General features: G+C 40.0%; 2 protein-coding genes across 2 annotated transcripts; one reads left to right on the top strand and one right to left on the bottom strand.

Moving 5' to 3' along the window:
• The first annotated feature begins 206 nt into the window (after nucleotides 1-206).
• Nucleotides 207-9,293, top strand: LOC130139943 (3-hydroxyisobutyryl-CoA hydrolase-like protein 1, mitochondrial). The gene is made up of 15 exons (XM_056317951.1): nucleotides 207-239; nucleotides 1,122-1,319; nucleotides 1,444-1,524; nucleotides 1,719-1,787; nucleotides 2,616-2,679; nucleotides 3,474-3,553; nucleotides 5,679-5,762; nucleotides 7,314-7,395; nucleotides 7,556-7,644; nucleotides 7,737-7,858; nucleotides 8,022-8,082; nucleotides 8,427-8,525; nucleotides 8,611-8,712; nucleotides 8,790-8,831; nucleotides 9,033-9,293. Exons 1-15 carry the CDS (start codon nucleotides 207-209, stop codon nucleotides 9,150-9,152), a joined length of 1,326 nt encoding a protein of 441 aa, XP_056173926.1. The 3' UTR covers nucleotides 9,153-9,293.
• An 807-nt stretch (nucleotides 9,294-10,100) lies between these two features.
• LOC115663343 (carotenoid cleavage dioxygenase 7, chloroplastic-like) lies at nucleotides 10,101-13,273 on the bottom strand. Its single transcript, XM_056318074.1, has 7 exons — nucleotides 12,502-13,273; nucleotides 12,242-12,370; nucleotides 11,933-12,064; nucleotides 11,522-11,797; nucleotides 10,847-10,932; nucleotides 10,347-10,664; nucleotides 10,101-10,249 (listed from the first exon to the last, which is right to left on the bottom strand). Exons 1-7 carry the CDS (start codon nucleotides 13,271-13,273, stop codon nucleotides 10,103-10,105), a joined length of 1,860 nt encoding a protein of 619 aa, XP_056174049.1. The 3' UTR covers nucleotides 10,101-10,102.
• Between the last annotated feature and the right edge of the window lie 6,832 nt (nucleotides 13,274-20,105).

Below are 20,105 nucleotides of genomic sequence, written 5' to 3'. Positions count from 1 at the left end.
TGTTAAGAATAACTTCATTTCATAACCACTGATAATTTTTTTTTACGACGAAAAGTCACAGTTTTTTATAATCCAGAGTCACATATTCTCTTAATCAAGAGTCACATCTTTTATGATAACAAACTATTTTAATAGCGGTAGACGCATGGCGACAGGATGCGTACGGTGGATAATGGCAGCAGTGGAGGTAGGCGCATGGCGACAGGATGCATACGGTGGATAATGGCAGCAGTGGAGAGGTACGTCGTGAGGGGCTTGGCTCTCGGCCTTCAACGCTTCTCGCGTGCGAGTGTCTAGTATTCCCTCTCTATAATGTTCAACCCCACCAATCTTAAGAGAACCAAATCTTCATGTAGGCTAAGGGTTTGGGCTTTCTTAAAAACAATATTCCTATTTTGAATCATAAGATATATGCAATATTTAAGAAAAGGAAACCTTTCCTTCAATATAATTTGATTTTAAAAACCAATGTTCCAACTTGACATCCATATTATGAATTTCGACCACTTAAAGATAGATGGGCTTATTTTCACTTTACGAGCTTAGTCCAATTAATTCAATGAGGCTCGAAACCCTTCTTGCCAGAGTCTATTGTTGGAAAAATTATGTCCCTTCAAATGATTGAAGGAGCATATTTTTTAATCATTTTTATTAATTCAAATTTTATAAATTCTGAAAAATAATCTTTGAACCAATACAATTTTTCAACGTTGAAGGAGTTAAGTAGTTATGTCTGAAGGGACATAATTCTTCTAAAGGTTGTTATCGCGACCTAAATTACTCAGGCTAATAGATTATTAAGACTAAGCCTAACTCAGGTCCTCTCAAGCCCGAAAATATTTTAAGAGATGGAAAATAAATGATTTAAAAAATATTTTCTTAAAAATGATCACTTGTATTGTTTATAAAAAGAATCAACCCAAAATATTTCATATCGTCTTAAAAATAGTTCAAATATAAATTATTATCAATAATAATAAAAATATTTTTTAAATCATTACAAACGAGCCAATAACAGGGACAATGATGACATGGCACAAATCGTGGGCCCCACTAGTCCTAGTCAGCGTCATCATCCATCCACTTCACATGCCTGACTGAACGAATTTGTTCTTCTTCAGCGACACCGAGCAGAGAAGGAAGGGGAAGGGAGCTCTCGGCGAGCGAGAGGCAAAGAGCCGAAGATCCGTCGCCTCAGAGAAGCCGCGTCGCTCGCTCGCGACCTCCGCGGCGCGCGCTTCCCCGGCGGCCGTTGCGGCCGGAGCTTCTGCCGTTCTCCGCCGGACGCCGCGCCGGCCGATGATCTCGAAAGCAGCCAAGTCGGTGTCGATTCTCCTGGGTTTTGATCCTTTTCTCGCTTCTCTTTCGATGTTCCGATGACGATTCTGCGAAGTCGAGGTTGGGGCTCTGGGTTGAAAACGAGGTTCCTTCTCCTTGGGACAGGTGTTGGTCGAGGGAAGAGGCTGCTCGAGGACGGCGATTCTCCATCGGCCTTCGGCCCTCAATGCGCTCAGCACGGCAATGGTGCGCTCGCTGTTCAAAATCTCCTCTTGCTGTGTACATACTGTGTCGCCCGGTCGATGCGTCAATCTCCTCTTGCGGTTTCCGGCCTTCTTGGATTGATCCCCGTTGCCTTTTCCCCCGATTTCCCCCGTTTTTAGGGGAGGCGCTTGATGTGTGTAGCAACGTGTGTGCGCTTTTTTTTTTGGGGTTTTCAGGACGCTAGGTTGCAGAAACTGTACAAAAACTGGGAAGATGATCCGGACATAGGTTTCGTGATGATGAAGGTAGTGGCCTCTTTTTATGCCGATGGATAACGAATGCTTATTGATGCTGTGGTGTTCATCAAAAGAAATAATATTGTTTGGAGGGGTAAGAACATCATTTATGTCAAAACTTGTGTACAAAACTTGTGTACAGTGCCAAAACTTAAGTACTAAAAGTTATGAAAAATTGAAAAAATTTGACGTGGCATTTTTTTATTAATTTCTCAGGCTGATGTGGCTCGCCGGAGGCTGATGTAGTATTTTTTTTTTTTCTTCTTATTTCCGATGGCCGGCCTCGCCGGGGCGTCGCCTTCCTCCGGGCGAGGCCCAGCGAGGCCGCCGTGGCCTCTGCGAGGGCCGATCTCGTCGGATCTGGCGAGGCGAGCCCTTGCCGGGGCTTGCCCTGCCCAGGCGACCTCGACCCTCGCCTGGAGGAAGGCGACGCCCGGCGAGGCCGGCCATGGCTGGTGGCCGGTGGCCGGACGCCGGCCATCGGAAATAAGAAGAAAGAAAAGAAAAAAAAAGAAAAGAAAGAAAAGAAAAAAGAAAAAAGAAAAGAAAGAAAAAAATCAGAAAAAAATATTTAAAAAATTGAATTATACACATGGAAATGCCATGTGTCATTAAAATTTAAATATAAAAGCCAAGTATTAAATTTGATCGGAATTTCTCGCCGTTGACACTTAAGTGATTGTTTTTTCTCCGATTTGACACTTAAGTGATCGCCAGCGTAAACTTTTGGCACTAAAGTGATCCAAATAGAAGTTTTTGCACCAAAGTGGCCTCTGTACACAAGTTTTGGCACCAATGCTGTTCTTTCCCCATTGTTTGGATGTCGAACTTATGAAGGGCAGTGGCAGGGTTTTTTGTGCCGGGGGGGATATTGTTAGCCTCTACCAATTGATAAATAGAGGTAATGCATGCCAGTTTACTACTATGCCCGCTTTATGTTAAATCTGCTTCAAAGTTCTTTTGGTATGATTATTTCTTCCCTAAAGAAAACATCTGTCTGTTGTTGATCAAAGGACAAGACGAAATATGCTTACATTTGCCTAAAATGAAGCTGATGGAAAGGTTTATATCAAAATCAGTATTTGAGGGATTCTTGAGCAAAAAAGTGAATGCTTTACGGACTAAAATGTTGAATCTCAAACTTTCTTGAGAGCTTCAATGCAAAACTATCTAAACAACAAAAAGATTATTTAGGGTTTTGCAAGAAAAGTGAAAGTTTTGGATGTCATCCGCATCTGCTAATGTATTTGACAAATTTAAAAATGGTGGCACCCGATCGGTTGGTTCTTAGGCCAAGAACACGTGTGCTTGAATAAAATTGTCTTGCTGGAATTTTATGAAGAGTAGGTAGATGTGGCATTGATTAGCTTAAGTGCTGGGTGCACCTGGCACTTGCCTTTGACAACATTGGCTGCAAGTTTTTGTGATTCACCCTTAAACAAATTTTAGAATCTCACATGAGGGGAACAGTATATGTACAATGGGAAGTTTTTGTGATGTCTACATTCTGCGGTTTACTCTCTTGTAATCAGTATATTTTTGGTACTTTGAGGTGATTGCTGTAACCAATTTTCCTATTATATATGGTTTTTTCTCTTGTTTATCTTCTATAACCATTCTACCTATTAAAAAAGTAGTCTTTCATAATGATGCTACTTCCTGGTAATTTCTTCGACTACTTTTAACTTGATGCAGGAAAAATAGAGGACTGCAAGGACTTCTTTAGGACGTTATATAGTTTTATATATTTTTTAGGTACATTTTTGAAGCCACAAGTTAGTAATGGACGTCTTTGAAATCTGTCATGATTATCATTATAATTTTTGGGTTGTGTCTTGATCTACTACTTATCCTCGGGTTATTTATATAGATCTTCCATGTGAGATGCTTGAATACAGTTTCTTGCTTGGGTACTTCATAAGCAAGGGTTTCAACTAACCATTGACTCTTTCGATATGGCTTATAGGAAATTTTGATTCCTTGGGCTTGGACATGTCATGCAGTATAACAAAGTTGCAGGTGTTACATGTTTGAGGGGGATCAGCTTAGTTTAGTCATCCTTTGCTAGCTAATTTCATGATGCTTTAAGAAAGTTGCAACATTAGACACGAAATTCTAAAGATTACTGCCCGCTTCAGTGGTGTATTATCCAATTGAATAAGGAATAGAATCATAAAGCATAACATGTGAGATGTGAATCTAGCAGAAGAAGCGAGAGAAGTGAAGCAAGAATTGGAAATCAAAACTAAAAAGTTAGATACCAGCCAAAAAAGAACTAAAAAGTTAGATGATTTTTGCAATTGTGGTTGATGGAATTGAAGGAGTCTCTCACGGGATATCAACTAGACGAATGTGATGGAGAATTTTGCAAAGGAAGATTCTGTTACGAGGCTGCTTATTTCTTACAGGACAAAGCATTGGTCAGTAAGATACCAACGTTTATATAATATGACTGAACTTGAGAGGATGCTTTGTGAGAGCATTCAAGGGAAAATAACCTTTGTAGAATGCTTGGGGGCAAAATATTAAGTATGAGATAATTTGGACGCTAAAACTTAGTAGGCTTATGTGCAGAAGGGGAGGGAAAGGTTTGAAATAAGATGGTTGTGAATATGTGTTAAACTTTAAGTATGCAATAGTTAAGGTCTTGCGGTAGTATCAATGCAAGGGAAAAAGCTATAGTACTTTTGTTATACTCTAGGCATCATTTATTGAACAAGGGAAGAAAGGATTTCAGCGATGTAATATGCAAAGTTCCCAATCATGTGATATGACTATGGTGTGGTTGGATTCAAATATCTTTGCTTGCTCTTCTGGTTGTCCTCCAATTCATGTTCCCCCTTCTACAAGTGTTTCAGGTCCACCGCTTGACTGATATTTATCACAGAAACTTCTGAGAGAATGCATTCTGTATTAGGATTATCTATTAAGCTACTCCTGTGAGCAGCACCAAGAGGATTACCCACTCATTAGATATAATAATTTAAAGTTGAGAAAGTTTTTGCTCAGCAAATGCCATTGGACAGCATTCCATCTGATATTCATGTGATCATAGCTTATGAATCATACATAAGTCTTCTTATGCGATCTTCCAGATCATATTGGTGCTTCACTAATCTAAGATATGATGGCCAAGATTGTATTAAGAGTTATATAAATTTAAAAAGAAAAAAGATCATAGTTAGGGGTGTGCCTATAGCTAACCGAACTATATAGGGTATGGTGAAGTACAGGTCATGCTTATGTCAAGGCCTGTTAATTCTAGGATTAACATTTCATTCATTTTGTTTTCTCTTTTTAAAAATGTGCTTAAATACGGTATTAGATTATTTGAAGCATTGCCAGTCTGAAAGAAGTTTTTTATGTTAACAGAAGACTAATTATTGACTTTCTTCTTGAGAGTTTTGTGATCTGTATCAGTTCCACTGGATAGATGTAGACGAAAAGCTTCAGGCATATGTTATTGGGTCATGCATAGTTTCTTGTCATATCTGGCTTTTGCTGTGCTCATAGTTTTGGTGATTATTATTGCGCAACCAGACTTAAGTGGATTAATGCATCAGCTCATCTTGAAGTTGGAGCTACTCTTGTTTAAATTGTATAAAACATAGGAGTTGGATTGTGTGCCTAATTTTTCTCCATGAGGATGACCTTGTTACATTCTATACATAAGTTTGATGATCTATGCAGTTAGTTGTTATTATTGCACCATTGGCTAACTTCTCAATGAATTCTTGAGTTTGTAGTTCCTCTTTCCATTGCTATTATTAATTTGCCTTTGGTGTTCCAAAAGTAGAATGGATATGCTAGATCCAGAATTTGCTTGCATAGTTTAAGTTTAGTTGTAGTTCAATTGTGAGAAGTTTTTGTGCTCAAATTAATGCCTTAATCTCCATTTAGGTGGCTCTATTAAATGGCATCACAATGGGAGGTGGTGCTGGAGTTTCAATTCCAGGGACATTTCGAGTTGCGACTGATAAAACCGTATGTCTTTGGGATCTCTGAGCTGTTTATTTGTACTTCATATCATGTAGTTTTAACATTGTTCTGACTTATTCCAGATATCATAGTCATGTTCACAATATATGCTTGCTTTCTCTCTTGAATGTCCATGTCCTTGACATTTCTTTTTTGAATTGTTCATTAAGTAATTGACGTTCCAAATATTATCCTGACGAGTTGTGGGGGTGGTGTACTTGTGAAAAGGATTAATTGGAGCTTTATGTCGTCCTTGCAATTCTATATTAAAATACAATAAATCAAGAAACTAGCTTTCTTGATGTCTTGTGTCTGATTGAGCTGGAATACGTACATGAGCATGACCGTTTTAGGAAATCTTGATGCTTTGGTCACTTCATTTTAATTTTCTCAACTTCACCAGGAGAGGAAGTTTGCTTAGTGTAGTGTTGGCAGGTTCAACTTTTTGCGTTGCTGACATGAGATGTTATAATTATCAAATACACTTCATTTCACTTTCTGAGGCTGGTAGATACACATAGCGTCTGATTTTGCAATGATCACCAGGTCGACATGGCCTCTGCTACAAGTATTAGCAAAAATATGTTTGTGGTTTGTAGGTGTAGCGTGTATCAGAGTGTTAGTGGAAATTTGAGGCTTGACACATGCCTAAAGCTTCAAGTTACACTTTTCGAAATTCAGATTGAGCCAGTGTTAGCTGGTTTTAATGGATTGAATTTAGTCAATGCTAGAGTTTTACAGCCTTTAACCATCTGAAGAGGTAGACCTGGAGTATACTGGGAGCAAGTTCCAGTCCAAATGGTTGAACCAGCTTGCCTGGTTTGGTTTATAGAACATTGGTTGGGAGAAATTACTTGTAATTGCTTCTTTAGGATGAAGCCTTGTGCAAGGAACACAAAATTGGTCGGTTTTGCATGGAATTAGTATGCAATGGGTGATTGGCATAGTGCAACAGGAAATGGGTGCTGTCCTGCAAAGTCCTTGAAGTCTGCACGAGCTTCCATACCAGAACGTCTGTCTTTTGGATCTTCTGCACATTTATGACTTTTAGGGATCCGTTAGATCTATTTATATTCCGTGCATGACTTAATAACCCAATTTTTGAGTAACTACTTTCATTTAGCAACCAAAGGTATGATGCTATAGGATATTGATGGCGACACTATCATCTTACATAGTATTTGACTGAAGCTCTAGCCAATGATGTTTGAGGAAGCTTTCTAAAGAGTTAGGTGGCAACAAACAAAGATAAACTGTAGGTTTACATTGTCCATGCATTTCAAAAATAGTTTATTAGTTGCTTTTCTCTAGGATTGATGTTTTTCTTGTCCATATTCAATCGCCAAGGAAGATCATGTGCCATAAGTGTTAAAATGAACTGAATACATGCACTTTTGATCAAAATCTATTTTTTTTTGCTCTTAATTCCTCTAATTCTTGCCGAGTAGAACGAATATTCTGTATTTAGCATACAAAACTATCATGAGTGCTCTATCTACTTGCGTGGTATATTTGTGGTTCATGTGTTCCTGGATGTTGAATTAGCTTATATTGCAGGTCTTTGCCACACCGGAGAATCTTATTGGGTTCCACCCAGATGCTGGAGCCTCCTTATACCTCTCACATTTACCTGGTCTCCTTCAAGGAATGCTAGTGTTTTTATTTACCGAGTGTTTTGTGGAAGCATCTATTCTTTGGTCAGTTAATAATTTGATGATGCCTACCGCTGTTTACCTTCTATTCTCAAATGAAATGAACTTTTTGCCTTCTATTCTAAAATGAAATGCACTTGTTTTTTGTAGGAGAGTATTTGGGTGTAACCGGAGAGAAGCTCACAGGGGCTGAAATGATGGCTTGTGGCCTTGCTACGCACTATACCCTTGATGCAGTTAATCACCTTTTTTCTTCGTTACTCATCGGTGGCTCCTCACTTTAGCACCTATTGCAGAATTAAGCTCTGTTCTCCTTGTCATGCTGCAGAGACTTCCCTTAATAGAAGAACAACTGGGGAAATTAGTTACAGATGATCCATCAGTGATTGAGAGTATGCTGGAAAAATATGGAGACCTTGTCTGTCCAGATAAGATGAGTGTAATTCACAAGTTGGTGCTCTTTCCACCAAAGATAATATGATATGTCTACTTAAAAACACTCGGGACTTGTGTTATACTTCTGTTTTCTCATTCATTTTTTAATCTTTTGATCCTTTGAATTTTCATACTGATTTTAATATTATGCTTAATTGTCTCTTGTTTAATGTTGAAGGATGGAGTTGGTGGATAAATGTTTCGGTCACGACACGGTTGAAGAGATTATTGATGCCTTGGTAAGACACTATGCCTGGTGGGTGATTTATGATTATGAGCTTACTGCAAAATAGTTATCTGCTTGCTGCATTAGCATAATCCATTTGTTAACATTGCCTTTGTGTGCATAGGCAGTCCTGGGATTTTTTATGCATACTCTGCTGGATGAGTGTTCTAAGACACTGGTTTAGTCCTTTTGCTGGATAAGTGGGTTCTGACGAAATCTTTTACATTATGCATTGAGCCAGCTTCAATTTTTTTAAGTTTAACTCCTTTGGCCAAGTAATTGTACGATTACTTTGCTCTTCTTGGTGTGCTTAATGTAGGAGACTCTAAATTGCTATGGTGCCACGTTGTCATTCAGGAAAGCAAAACAGCTGGACTGAAGGATTCATGGTGCAATTCCGCCCTTAAGAGACTTAAAGAAGCTTCTCCATTGAGTTTGAAGGTTTCTTTGAGATCTGTGAGTCCTCATAAGCATCTTAGTTGTCTTTTTGCTGTTTGCAAGCATTTCTTCATTTGATCCCTAAAGTAGTCTAGTGCTTTAGGTACGAGAAGGGAGGTTCCAAACCTTTGACCAATGCTTGGCTCGTGAATATCGCATGTCCCTACAAGGAATATCAAAACAAATTTCTGGCGACTTTTGTGAGGTGAGGTGAAGATTGTCTTTCTATATGTCGGAATACATGATCTTTACGGAGTTATTTTTGTGATGGTTTCTTTTCAGGGGGTTCGGGCACGGATGGTGGACAAGGACTTAGCACCGAAGGTATTCTTTTCCATCCTGCATTTTTAAATGTTTCACCTGTGGAGCTAAGTGGGTTGATTAGATTCAGTTTAACTCAACAATTGAACATCTTGATGCGAGGACATGTATGGAACTTTGATGTCATCTGGTATTTGTGGGTTAAACATCTTTTGCCAAGCTGTCTCATTTATGTGCAATACCTTCTGGATTGTGAAATTGCAGTGGGATCCTCCGAGTTTGGATAAAGTTTCGGAAGACATGGTGGATCAATACTTTTCACCTCTCAGTGAACTTGAACCTGACCTCGACCTCCCAACAAAAGTGCGAGAAGCCTTCACCTAAATCTGTTTACTTCCATCTTATTCATCTCCGATGAGTTACACCTGTGAAGTGGCAAACTGGGATTCTAAACGAGACTACCTATAGTGGCAGCTGAAATTAGTCAGAAACCGTCATTCTCAATTGGAATATGGAGGCTTTTAGATGGGACAGGATCAACTACAGCTTTTGTGCTAGTTGAGGTTTTATCTAGTTTGGCTAGTGTGATGAAATTGTTATGTTTTTACTGATGGTCAAGTCATATATGAATCATCTTTGGATCCATTGACATGCGCTTGCCTATTGTCTGCCTGGTGGTAGTGGCCGGTATTGACTAATGAAACTGTGGCATGACGGACTTGGACAGACGAGAGAAATTACCTTTTGCCATTTTCGATTTTTCTGGTTAGGAACATCAATCTGTGTTTCCATAACTTGCAATTTTACTAGTGTGGATTTAGCATGGCAACAATCAACTGGTAGTCTAGAGTAGAAAGGCAAGCACATGGATTCCCAAAGCCAAGAATACATTCACCCAGTATTGATGATATGGATTACAGTGTATGTACAGGTCAACTGTCGACGTCCCAGAAACCGTGAAATCCCAAAGGGAAGTTCAATTCTTTAGGCACTTCGAGTCGTGCTACTAGAGCGTCGGCTTCTCCAATCCTCTTTGGATTCAAAATGACTAGATAACATCTCTGAATCGAGACTGCATACTGCAAGACACAAGTGGGACACAGGTTACACGACTCTCGCCAGCAGTGGCAACAGTTGTAATACACTAAATATGCCGTAGTTGTGTTAGTCATGTACCTCAACCACAAGGATGTACCCGTCATCTTTTACTAGTGTGGATTTAGCATGGCAACAATCAACTGGTAGTCTAGAGTAGAAAGGCAAGCACATGGATTCCCAAAGCCAAGAATACATTCACCCAGTATTGATGATATGGATTACAGTGTATGTACAGGTCAACTGTCGACGTCCCAGAAACCGTGAAATCCCAAAGGGAAGTTCAATTCTTTAGGCACTTCGAGTCGTGCTACTAGAGCGTCGGCTTCTCCAATCCTCTTTGGATTCAAAATGACTAGATAACATCTCTGAATCGAGACTGCATACTGCAAGACACAAGTGGGACACAGGTTACACGACTCTCGCCAGCAGTGGCAACAGTTGTAATACACTAAATATGCCGTAGTTGTGTTAGTCATGTACCTCAACCACAAGGATGTACCCGTCATCTTCTTCTCCGGTTCCTCTGGGGACGAAAATCGGCTCGCCGATGAATCTGCGTTTACCAGTTGACCATGTGCTGCTAGACTTATCAGACATGTTGAGCTTTGCGACAGAGTCGAACGGGAAATGTGGCAGTGCTGGGCGGGTACCGGAAGTTGTTCCACCGTATATGTACTTGTTTTTTCTCCCCGAAAATTCCGGATTAATCACGGGAAAATCCGTAGGCCGCGTCCAGTTGTTGAGAGACTCCACGGAACAGTTTTGGCAATCCCCTTCAGCGTTGACATCAATGGACACCTGCATTATACAAGCCCAAAAATTAGTGAGTATGTACAGTGAGAGTCGCAAATTCTAGCTTTTACCTTTATAGGAAGATTGATATAGATGCCACAGCAAGTACATGCAAGTGCATCTTTTCTTTAAGTGCGCGCAATCGCATTGCATCGACCTATGTATGTAGGGGCTAATTTGAGATATACCTGAACCAGATGAGGCAACAAGGCCTTCCCATCTTGTTTGACATTCATGATGGAAGGATCCAATCTACTACTCTGCCAATTATATCCTGTTAAAGGCCAAAAATAAAAATCAAATCCTGCCCCAATATATTACGACGAATTGTAACGTGTACCCGGAACAAAATTCACCTTCAAGTCTAGCAAAAGATCTATTACTAATTAGTGATAATCTTGCAGGGTGGATCGGTTCACTGATCCTGTGAACCCCAATTCCAAAATATTAGAATTGGGAACCGAACCAATCAATTTTGGAACTGCCGGTTCCTGAATTGGCCAGTTCTATGGTTCAATTTTTGACTGGAGCAAATTTTCTAAGTTTCTTTTTTTGGCTAAAAGAGGCTTCAAAACTTGTTAGTAGGGTAGAATTGGCAGTTCCCCCCTAGAACCAGTAATAGGCCAGTTCTAGGTTCACGAAACCTGGAACCAAAATGTTTCTCCCTAGAAATGGCTTGGAACAACTGGTTCGATCCGGTTTCCGGGTGAAGCCGGACCCGGCGCTCACCCCTAAGATAAATCGATGATAAGTGATTATGCTAGAATTGAAATAAAACATACTGACTAGTGTTCGGCTAGTTTAGTCAAGCAATTGCACCAACGTACATCATGACCACTTAATTGATTTAGATCTATACCCACCAAAGAGCTTGTGGAAATTGAACCATTCGTAGGAATAAACACAGGCTTGCAAGCGAATCTCCCTCGTCCCTTCCTCATCGTCCACGGCCTCGAAGGCATTGCCGAAATGCATAAGCCAAAGCTGTGCAGGCACTTCTATGGCGGATCTCCAATCTCTTCCCTTTTGCCTCTCGTCTTGTGATCTTGGAAGAAGATAGATGGGGGACGTCGATTTGCTGGGGTCCACTGATAATGCCGATATCATCGGTGATATTCCACACACTGCACTTATTGACCCTGCACAAACTTTTTGAACTCAGGACTCTTGCTTGGATACTATGCAAATTTCTATGACTTTACCGTCGATTGCTCTAAAAGTTTAAATTGTTAGATGGATGCATGATTCGATTTTCAAATGTATTTCAACATTACCCGAAATGTTAAGCTTGATGCGATTCCCAAATATTATGTAGTGAGTATCTGTGAAAGCCCAGTCGTGAATCATTAGATGATCGGGGATGTTGAATTCCTTTTTCTGCAACAGCTTGAAATCGGAGTCGAATTCTGCGGTTGCGAAAAGAGCATATGTTATGCGCAGCAAAAAAGAGTAGGCTTCTGTTTAGCCTTCGGGTCGGCGAAGATAAACCTGTTTCTGTTTTTTTCATGCACCAGGATATCCAAAACATTCGACTCGACTAATACCCATGAAGGCAGAAAGAATGAAATGAAAAAATAAATTACCATAAAAGGTGAAGTTACTACGGGGCAGCAGCATGTCCTCTGCATTGCACGACAGAGTGAGAAGCCTATCGTTCCTTGCGTCGACCTTGTAATGCGACAACATTCTCTTCGCCGGCATTTTGAACACTCCTGCATTTCATATCCACGTAAACTTCCTCTTCAGTTTCCTTAAAATTTCAAAGACTTGAATGTTCAAGAAAGAACATGAAAAATTAACTCACCTAGGGACATGTAATAATCCACGAATATGTTTTACGTACCATATAAGATGGGCTTCAAAATGCTAGCGGCGACATCCCATACATCACCAACCCCATGGCCCTCGCTGTGCTGAGGTTCGCCACCCCCGTCGATCATCTCGAGCTTCCCCACCGTGTTCAGCGACCCGGGTTCGATCTCGTACGGGTCGCCGCCTTCCCAAAGGCACATCAACTTCCCTCCCCACTTCACCACGCTGGTGTTGGCGACGTTCTTCATCACCTTGGTGTTGCCGACCTTCCTCCCTCCCTTCAGCACCGAGAACGGGCCCCGGTACGTGAACCGCCATGTGTCGCTTGCTGGGTCGTGCTCCTCGACTTGGGCCTCGGTTTTCACGTACCGGGCCATGAACTTGACCTCCTTGTTTTCGGGCGCCCCACCGAAGACGAAGCCCCTCAGGTAGCCATGCCCGTCTAGCGGGTGCACCGTGGACCCGTGGTCGTCGGCAAAGAGCCCCGGGCCAATCAGGTAATACGTCCCCGAGGGGAAATCGGATGGCACCGCCCCGTCCACCAGCCGGAGCAAAACAGGCTCAGCGGTCTCGGATCGCTGCGACACGAAGAGGAACTGGTAGTCCCAGAACGCAGCCACCCGATCTTCTTCCACCTCCGCCGTGGAGACGCCCAAAGAGCGGCTCTCCGATGTCAAGATCGAGATCGCTCGGGGGGCCTGGCCGACCGCGGCGAGGGTTTGGCCTGCCGGGATTCGATCATTCCATGTTGATATCAGGAGTAATTTGGTTGGACTTATGTGGCATATTGTACTGGCTTGCATACTGCTTCCAAAGTGACAAGCTTCGAAACTATTTTGGTCCTTGAGGGGTACAAAACAATGGCGAGGAAAACGATGTTGAATCGATCGGGCTTATATATACATGTAAAAAGACCAAGGAAATCAAATATTTGGCAAGTGCTTTGGTTGAAATTATGGATTCGCCATTGCATGTTTCTTCTGTTGTCTTCATTTCATAACATTTGGTGTGTTCATGGTGGGGTCTATATGTGCGGAAAATACATGGCACGTAAGGTAGGCACTTACTGACGCAGATAGAAGCGATAACTTGGAAAACTCTTCCACGATTCGACTGGAATTCAATTCATTTTCATAATATCCTGAATACAAAGCTGAACATCCTTTAATAATGATAGGACTCCTAAAGATATCCGAATTAATGAACCTTACCAAAAAAAAAAGATATCCGAATTAATGAAGATAACATCAAAGCAAATCAAATCTAATCTTACCTAATAAAATCAAACGAAATATTGATAATTCGAAATTGCCTAAAGTAAAAAACTGCCTGAAACTCTATCCAAACGACTTCGAAATGCTAAAATCCATCATATATCACAGCAAAGTAGTGAGTCCGAATGATACGGCCGTTTCGCTTCAACCGACCAATTTTGAGCGCAATCCGAGGTCGTTTTCCCGAAATCAGAATACTGCCGAGATTTTCAGCGATTACGCCGATCACATTCTTCAAGATAATCACAAGCTAACTGTTCTACATCACTTACCCTGACCCAAAACAATAAAATTGAAAATGAAGGTAGGCACTTACACAAATCACTGCATCCCCGTTTGGTTAATTAGGTAATGGAGGAGATTGGAGCGACCAATCAGGTTCAGTGGCGGACATTTTTGTTGAGCGTTAGAGGCGCGGCAATAATATTGATTTGATGAAAGGAATTTTTGAAGGTGAAACAATCGCAATTCACGTCTTTTTATTGCATGTCTCAATTACAAGAGAAATAGATTATATATAGACCATAGTTTGATTCGAAATAGGAAACCTCTTTCTAGGAAACCTATTCTAATTAGGAAACCTACTTGACTTAGGAAACTTTTCTAAAATATAACTAGAAATAATATCTCACAATATCTATCAAAATATGGAAATACGAACAGACTCAAAAAAAGGAAACAAGTACTAACAAATTTGGTTTAATTTCTAACAATTTTTGCTTCACTTTCTCTAATTAATCTATTGATTAACTATTTAAAGCTTCATTGATGGCTAGGAATAGTTCTTGTCCACCATGTGTGGATCTTTCTTGTCCATCCTGTGGATATTTGTAGTCCGGACTGATAAGCCTATACAGACGACACGGGCTCACCCTATCAAATTCATGCTCAAAGTTTTTAACTTAATTTGGCGTGTTCAATCCAATCGCTTAGATGGATTGCTTATGTTCCACTGCCGGAGAGTCTTAACTTAGCCCGATGCGCGAAATCTGTCAAGATCCCTCTCGGTCGTTGCTGCGAACTATTTAATAAGATGTCGAATGCTTCGTTCATATGGCATCAAAACAATTTCATGTGGAGCTACAAGGGCAAAAATGTAGAGAAACCGTGCATTAGAAAAATGGGTTAAAGATCGAAGAGGAGCACTAATGGGGACAATGATGATGGATGATGAGTTTGATGCCAAGGAGGGGTTGTTGGGATGATGCTGCCGGGGTAATGACAAAGTGATTTTTTGTGGGGGGAGCAAAAGTTTATTCCTCGGCCGTCTAATGCGGAATCTCACGACTTCATTCTGCAATCACAGTTTTCAAATGATGTTCTAATTGGCCACTTGTGTATGTCTATGTATGACATAAAAAAGAAGAGGAGAAGTGTTCATTTGGCAAGATCACACCAGGCTTGCTTTTGCCTCATCTTTGCCCAACCGTATGTCCCCAACCAGGACTTCATGATTAGATGGCTTGGCAATAGATGTCCGCCTTTGTCACGATAGTCGAAGGTCATGCAACTGTCACGGGCAGATAGCTTTGCTGGCCGAGGACAGAGGTCATGTGGTGCCTGATGAGCCGAAACACCAAGCCAACCTTCTCTCGGTTGATCATTCTCAAGGACTGGGCATCTAGTCCCTTGAACAAGACTAGGCCCGTCAAATGGGTGAGTCGGATCGGACTTGGGTTAGGTCGAAAAATTGTTAGATCTAAATTAATCAATTTTTATGCGATAAAATTTTAGTGACCTATACTCGGGCTCTAATTTTTCTCCATAAATTATTGCCTCTGAAGAATGGGCCACTCAATGATTCGGCTCACTGAGTCAGTGACGAAGCTCGGGTACTTGGGTTGAGTTGTGGCTAGGACTTTATGTGGCACGTGAGCAAAGTGGAGACATGGGTCAGAGCCACGCAGATGGACAATAATACCTACTTGAACGGGCTTGGGTTGGGTTATGGACAAGAATACCAAATTTTCAGACATTTACATTGAAAATTTTCCTCGATATTCAAATTTGCAAAAATTACCCTAAATCGATCAAATTTAAATTCTTTCCACATAAAAAGCGTGTGTTCTTTTGCTAGCACTATATAATAAGAGGAGCAAAAAGAAGAATTATCAGTACAGAAATTAAGACAGATTGGGGCAAATGTTTTTTTCTTAATGTTTTCTAGCATTAAAAAAAACATAAAAAGGGAAAAGAGTCAAACAAAATCTTAAACTATGCCCATTGTGACACATTTACTCTAAACATTTTTTGTGACAAAAAAAATTTTAAACTTGTACCTGTGTGACACATCTACTCACTGTCAAAGTTTTTCTGTAATTAAGAACCGTTAAAAATCTAACTATATGGACACCAGAAAGCAAATAATATTGAAATGTAAATGAAATAAAAATGACGTTATTTTATCTGAAAATCATCTAACAGAACTTAGACGGAGGATAAATATGTCACATAGGTACAAAATTGTGGTTATTTAAGTCACAAGAACTTGAACAAAAAAAAAGTCACAAGAAAATGTTTAGGATAAATGTGTCATTGTGGGCATAGATTGGGGTTTTTGATGTCAAAAAAAAGATTCGGGTAAATGCATCGTAATGGACATAGTTTAAAGTTTTTTTTTTGTGACTTCTTCTTAAAAGATAAATTCACACCTCCTATCCACAACAACAATCTCCCAAATTTCCAATGGGCCACAATCAAGCTCTAAAGCCCAACAATCATTTTCTCGTGGCCCAACCATCTTCTTCTTGTCTTCCCTCCCCAGCCTTCGCACACTGCGCCGAAGCAGAAATCAGACACGCACACACTGTAGCTTCGACTTCAAGGTGAACGTCGTCGACGGCGTCTGCGATTTTTCTTCTCAAGCTCAATCATAATCCTCAGCGCCAAGTTCGCAGATTGAGTGAACCTTCGAGCTCGGAAACTTGAGAAATCGCACGAAATGGTCCCTGACTATTCCTCCGCTTCGACGGCCAACACGAGTCACCTCTGTTCTTAGCTTCCGCAGGACTAATAGCTCCAACCTTCCGGAAGACATAACAATAAATATCATGGAGGACCTCTGTCGGCATCAGATATGAGAGGTTTTGAGTCCTTTGGGGGAGAGAGAGAGCATGATCTAAAATCGAGAACAGAGGATGGCCGCAGTGCTCAATGGACGAGCAATGGCAGCGACGAGCAATGGAGGACAGCGATTGTGCTCAAGCGATAAGCGACGGGGGCGGGGGGGACGATGGCGGTTCTCGAGGGAACGAGCAATGGTGGCCAGTCGTGTCCCCAGCCAGTCGCCCGGAGCTTCGCAGGCCTTGGAGTTGGATTTCACATAGTTCTATATTGAACTTGTGCTAATGATCTAAAATGGATTCACATGGTTCTATATATATATATATATAGATGCCCTAAACATGATTTCCAAATGCAATGACGATCAATTCTTTTTGGGTTTTTCTTTTTAAGAAATGCAAGTTATGTCTATGTGAATTCTAATTTAAACTAAAGACATGTGACATAAACTTCAATGCAATTTTATGTGATCTATTTCTAATAATGGATAAGAGAACCATGAACTAATCTAATATGATATGCAATCTCATTTATGAGCCTCAGCATGTAATCACTAAATGACATGGATACGAGGACATGGATATTATGATGTGGATATTGGATATTATGACATGAATATTATGACATGGATATTATGACGTGAATATGATGACACATATACGATGACAAAGCCCTAAAACATGTTATTACTAAATGACATGTAATACGTGACATGGAATTTATTAAACTAATTTTTATATGAGATACATATGTTTTAGTTTGTGATTTTCTTTTTAAAGCTAAGTTAGGAAACTACCCAATATATAATGACCTAATTTACACTAGGAAATAATTTATATTGAATCCTAGTTTAAATTAGATAATTTCCTGATTATTACATGATTCATAAGATAGCCAATTCTAAATGCAATACGATTTCTTGTGTATTTTCATAAGATGAATGTTTCCTAATCTAATTAATGACATGTAATATACAAGCCCACATAACGAAATATTTATCATATCCAAAATAGGTAATCGCGGATCCTATCTTAGGTTTTAAAGATCGAAATCCAAATTATATGCACGACTCGGAAAAAGAAAATTCCTATTTAAGATACGCCTAAAATCTTAAGCCAAATCAAAGTTAGAATTGAAATAATCCAAGTTAGGCAATCAAGTATTCAAGTTAAGCACAATTTAGGAAGTTTCCTTAATGGAAACTTTGATTTCAACGGATTTGGCATCAAGAGAAATTTCTGGCGACGGCGACGCTACGATTGTGACTGGCAAGGGAGCGGCGAGGCTTGGCCAGTGGTAGGAGGACCGTAACGGCAATACCAAAGTAGCTACGGTGGGTCTTCTCGAGCGCGGCAGTGGACAAAGCAGCGACGTCGGTCACACAACAGCTTTGGATCTGAGCAACAAGCGGCGGTGCGGCTCCGGAACGCTGCAGGTGTAGCGAGTGAACATGCAAAGAGAGAGCAAGTTGCTGTGCTTTGCTGGAGAAACACCAGGGAACTGCTAGTTGCTGACAGGAAGTTCGCAGGTGGCGTCGGCCCAGGTTGAGGCTGGTGGGAGGTTTGCCGAGATGCCGAAACTTGCTGAATGGTGTCGCAAACAGCTGTAGGGCTGGCGGCTGAAGGCTGTGACGAGAGGGATGGCTTGCCGGGACTTCGTCAATGTCGTTGGGAACGGCTGTGGCATCACGGAGGCAGCAGATTGCAGCAGCGAAATCTGGTAGGTGACGCAACATTGCTCCTAGAGTGAAGCGCGAGGCGGCAGGGCTCCGGCATATGAAGCAACTAGGCACGGTGGCGGTTGTTGGGGAAATTTGATTGCTAATGAAAGTAGAGAAATAGTAATAGATCCTTGATGCTCTTATGTGTGATGACAATTACTGTCCTTAGGCTACGTTTAGTAGTCGGGATAAAATTCAGGATAGGATAAATTTTATCCTATCTCGTGCTTGGTGCCTACATAAGATATGATAAAGTTGGATATAAGAGAGATATAGCCTGGATAAAATTTTCTTATAGAGGAGGTGGGATAAAGGTGGATAGGATTTCTAATATCCATAATAAAAAAGTTATTTTTCTCGAATAACAAACTTGTTAAATTAATAAAATAAAAATAAAAATTGAAAATAAATAAAATTCCAATTTTAATATATAAAATTCAAAATAACAAATAAATAACAATAATTTTATTTTTATTTATTCGTATTTATATTTATATATTCAAATTTTTTTCTATCTTATGATATAAATTCCATATATATATATAAATAAATACATTTAGTATGTATATTTTTATTACGTATTTTAGGTATATTAGTATATTTTAATATTTAATAAATTTTTATTAGAGAATTATGGAAGGAGAAAAAAGAATAAAACAGAGAGGGAAAATAATAAAAAAAATAAGCAAAAAAAGTGAAATAAGTAAGAGTGTCGTGAGAGATTTTATCATCTCCGTTTGAGCAAACTTTAAGTTCAATTACACTGATATGATGTTCATAGCAAATAATGGATATGACAAGATGTGAAAATATCCGGCTTTATTTTCTGCGATTTACCAAACAATAGTTGAGATATACCAAATCCCTAAGATTTCATATCTTATCCTATCCAGTCCTATCCTGATTAAAAGTCAAGACGACCAAACATAGCCTTAAGGTATTATATTCAATTTTTCTCTTGGAATTTCACCTTGAATGTGTTGTTAAAGTTGTGTGTACGAAAAGAGAAGAAGAGAGAGTTCCGAAGAAGTTATAGTTATGAACAATTGTGGGTATGATAAATAATGTGCGATTCGGTCTCTATTCACAGACAATCAAGCAACACACCTCTTGGGAAACCCAATTAATTCAATGAGGCTTAATCCAATTAATTCAATGAGGCTCGAAACCCTTCTTGCCAGAGTCTATTGTTGGAAAAATATGTTCCTTCAAATTGTAGAAGAAAAGAAACGGGATGAACAATATCAATTAGATTTTAACAACTAATGTTCCAACTTGGCATCCATATTATGAATTTCGACCACTTAAAGATAGATGGGCTTGGCCAAATTTTCACTTTACTAGCTTAATCCAATTAATTCAATGAGGCTCAAACCCTTATTGCGAGTCTATTGTTGGAAAAAATATGTTCCTTCAAATTGTAGAAGAGAAACGGGATGAAAACGAATGGTAGGTGTGATATCTTGTTAAGGAATTATTTGCACGAAATTACTAATGGTCACAAGCAAATTTCCTCTAGGATACAACAAAGTTTCGATTGAGAATACCGAATAGCAATTTCAGTATATCTCCACGGTC

This window comes from Syzygium oleosum, unplaced genomic scaffold (genome assembly GCF_021117445.2).
Source record: "Syzygium oleosum isolate NSW1041296 unplaced genomic scaffold, Sole_v2.1 Sole_v2.14, whole genome shotgun sequence".
Taxonomy (NCBI): Eukaryota; Viridiplantae; Streptophyta; class Magnoliopsida; order Myrtales; family Myrtaceae; genus Syzygium; species Syzygium oleosum.
The sequence above is the reverse complement of the archived record's forward strand: the minus strand, read 5'-3'. Positions and strand labels throughout refer to the sequence as shown.

What these genes read in the sequence shown, in the direction of transcription:
- LOC115663343 (XM_056318074.1), bottom strand. Translation starts at nt 13,273, where the DNA reads ATGCAAGCCAGTACAATATGCCACATAAGTCCAACCAAATTACTCCTG. An exon ending in CATCAAGCTTAACATTTCGG is followed by an intron (nt 11,798 to 11,932) that starts GTAATGTTGAAA and finishes AAGTTTGTGCAG; the next exon opens with GGTCAATAAGTGCAGTGTGT. An exon ending in TGTTGCCTCATCTGGTTCAG is followed by an intron (nt 10,665 to 10,846) that starts GTATATCTCAAA and finishes TGTATAATGCAG; the next exon opens with GTGTCCATTGATGTCAACGC.
- LOC130139943 (XM_056317951.1), top strand. Translation starts at nt 207, where the DNA reads ATGCATACGGTGGATAATGGCAGCAGTGGAGAG. An exon ending in CTACCAATTGATAAATAGAG is followed by an intron (nt 2,680 to 3,473) that starts GTAATGCATGCC and finishes AACTTGATGCAG; the next exon opens with GAAAAATAGAGGACTGCAAG. An exon ending in GTACATTTTTGAAGCCACAA is followed by an intron (nt 3,554 to 5,678) that starts GTTAGTAATGGA and finishes ATCTCCATTTAG; the next exon opens with GTGGCTCTATTAAATGGCAT.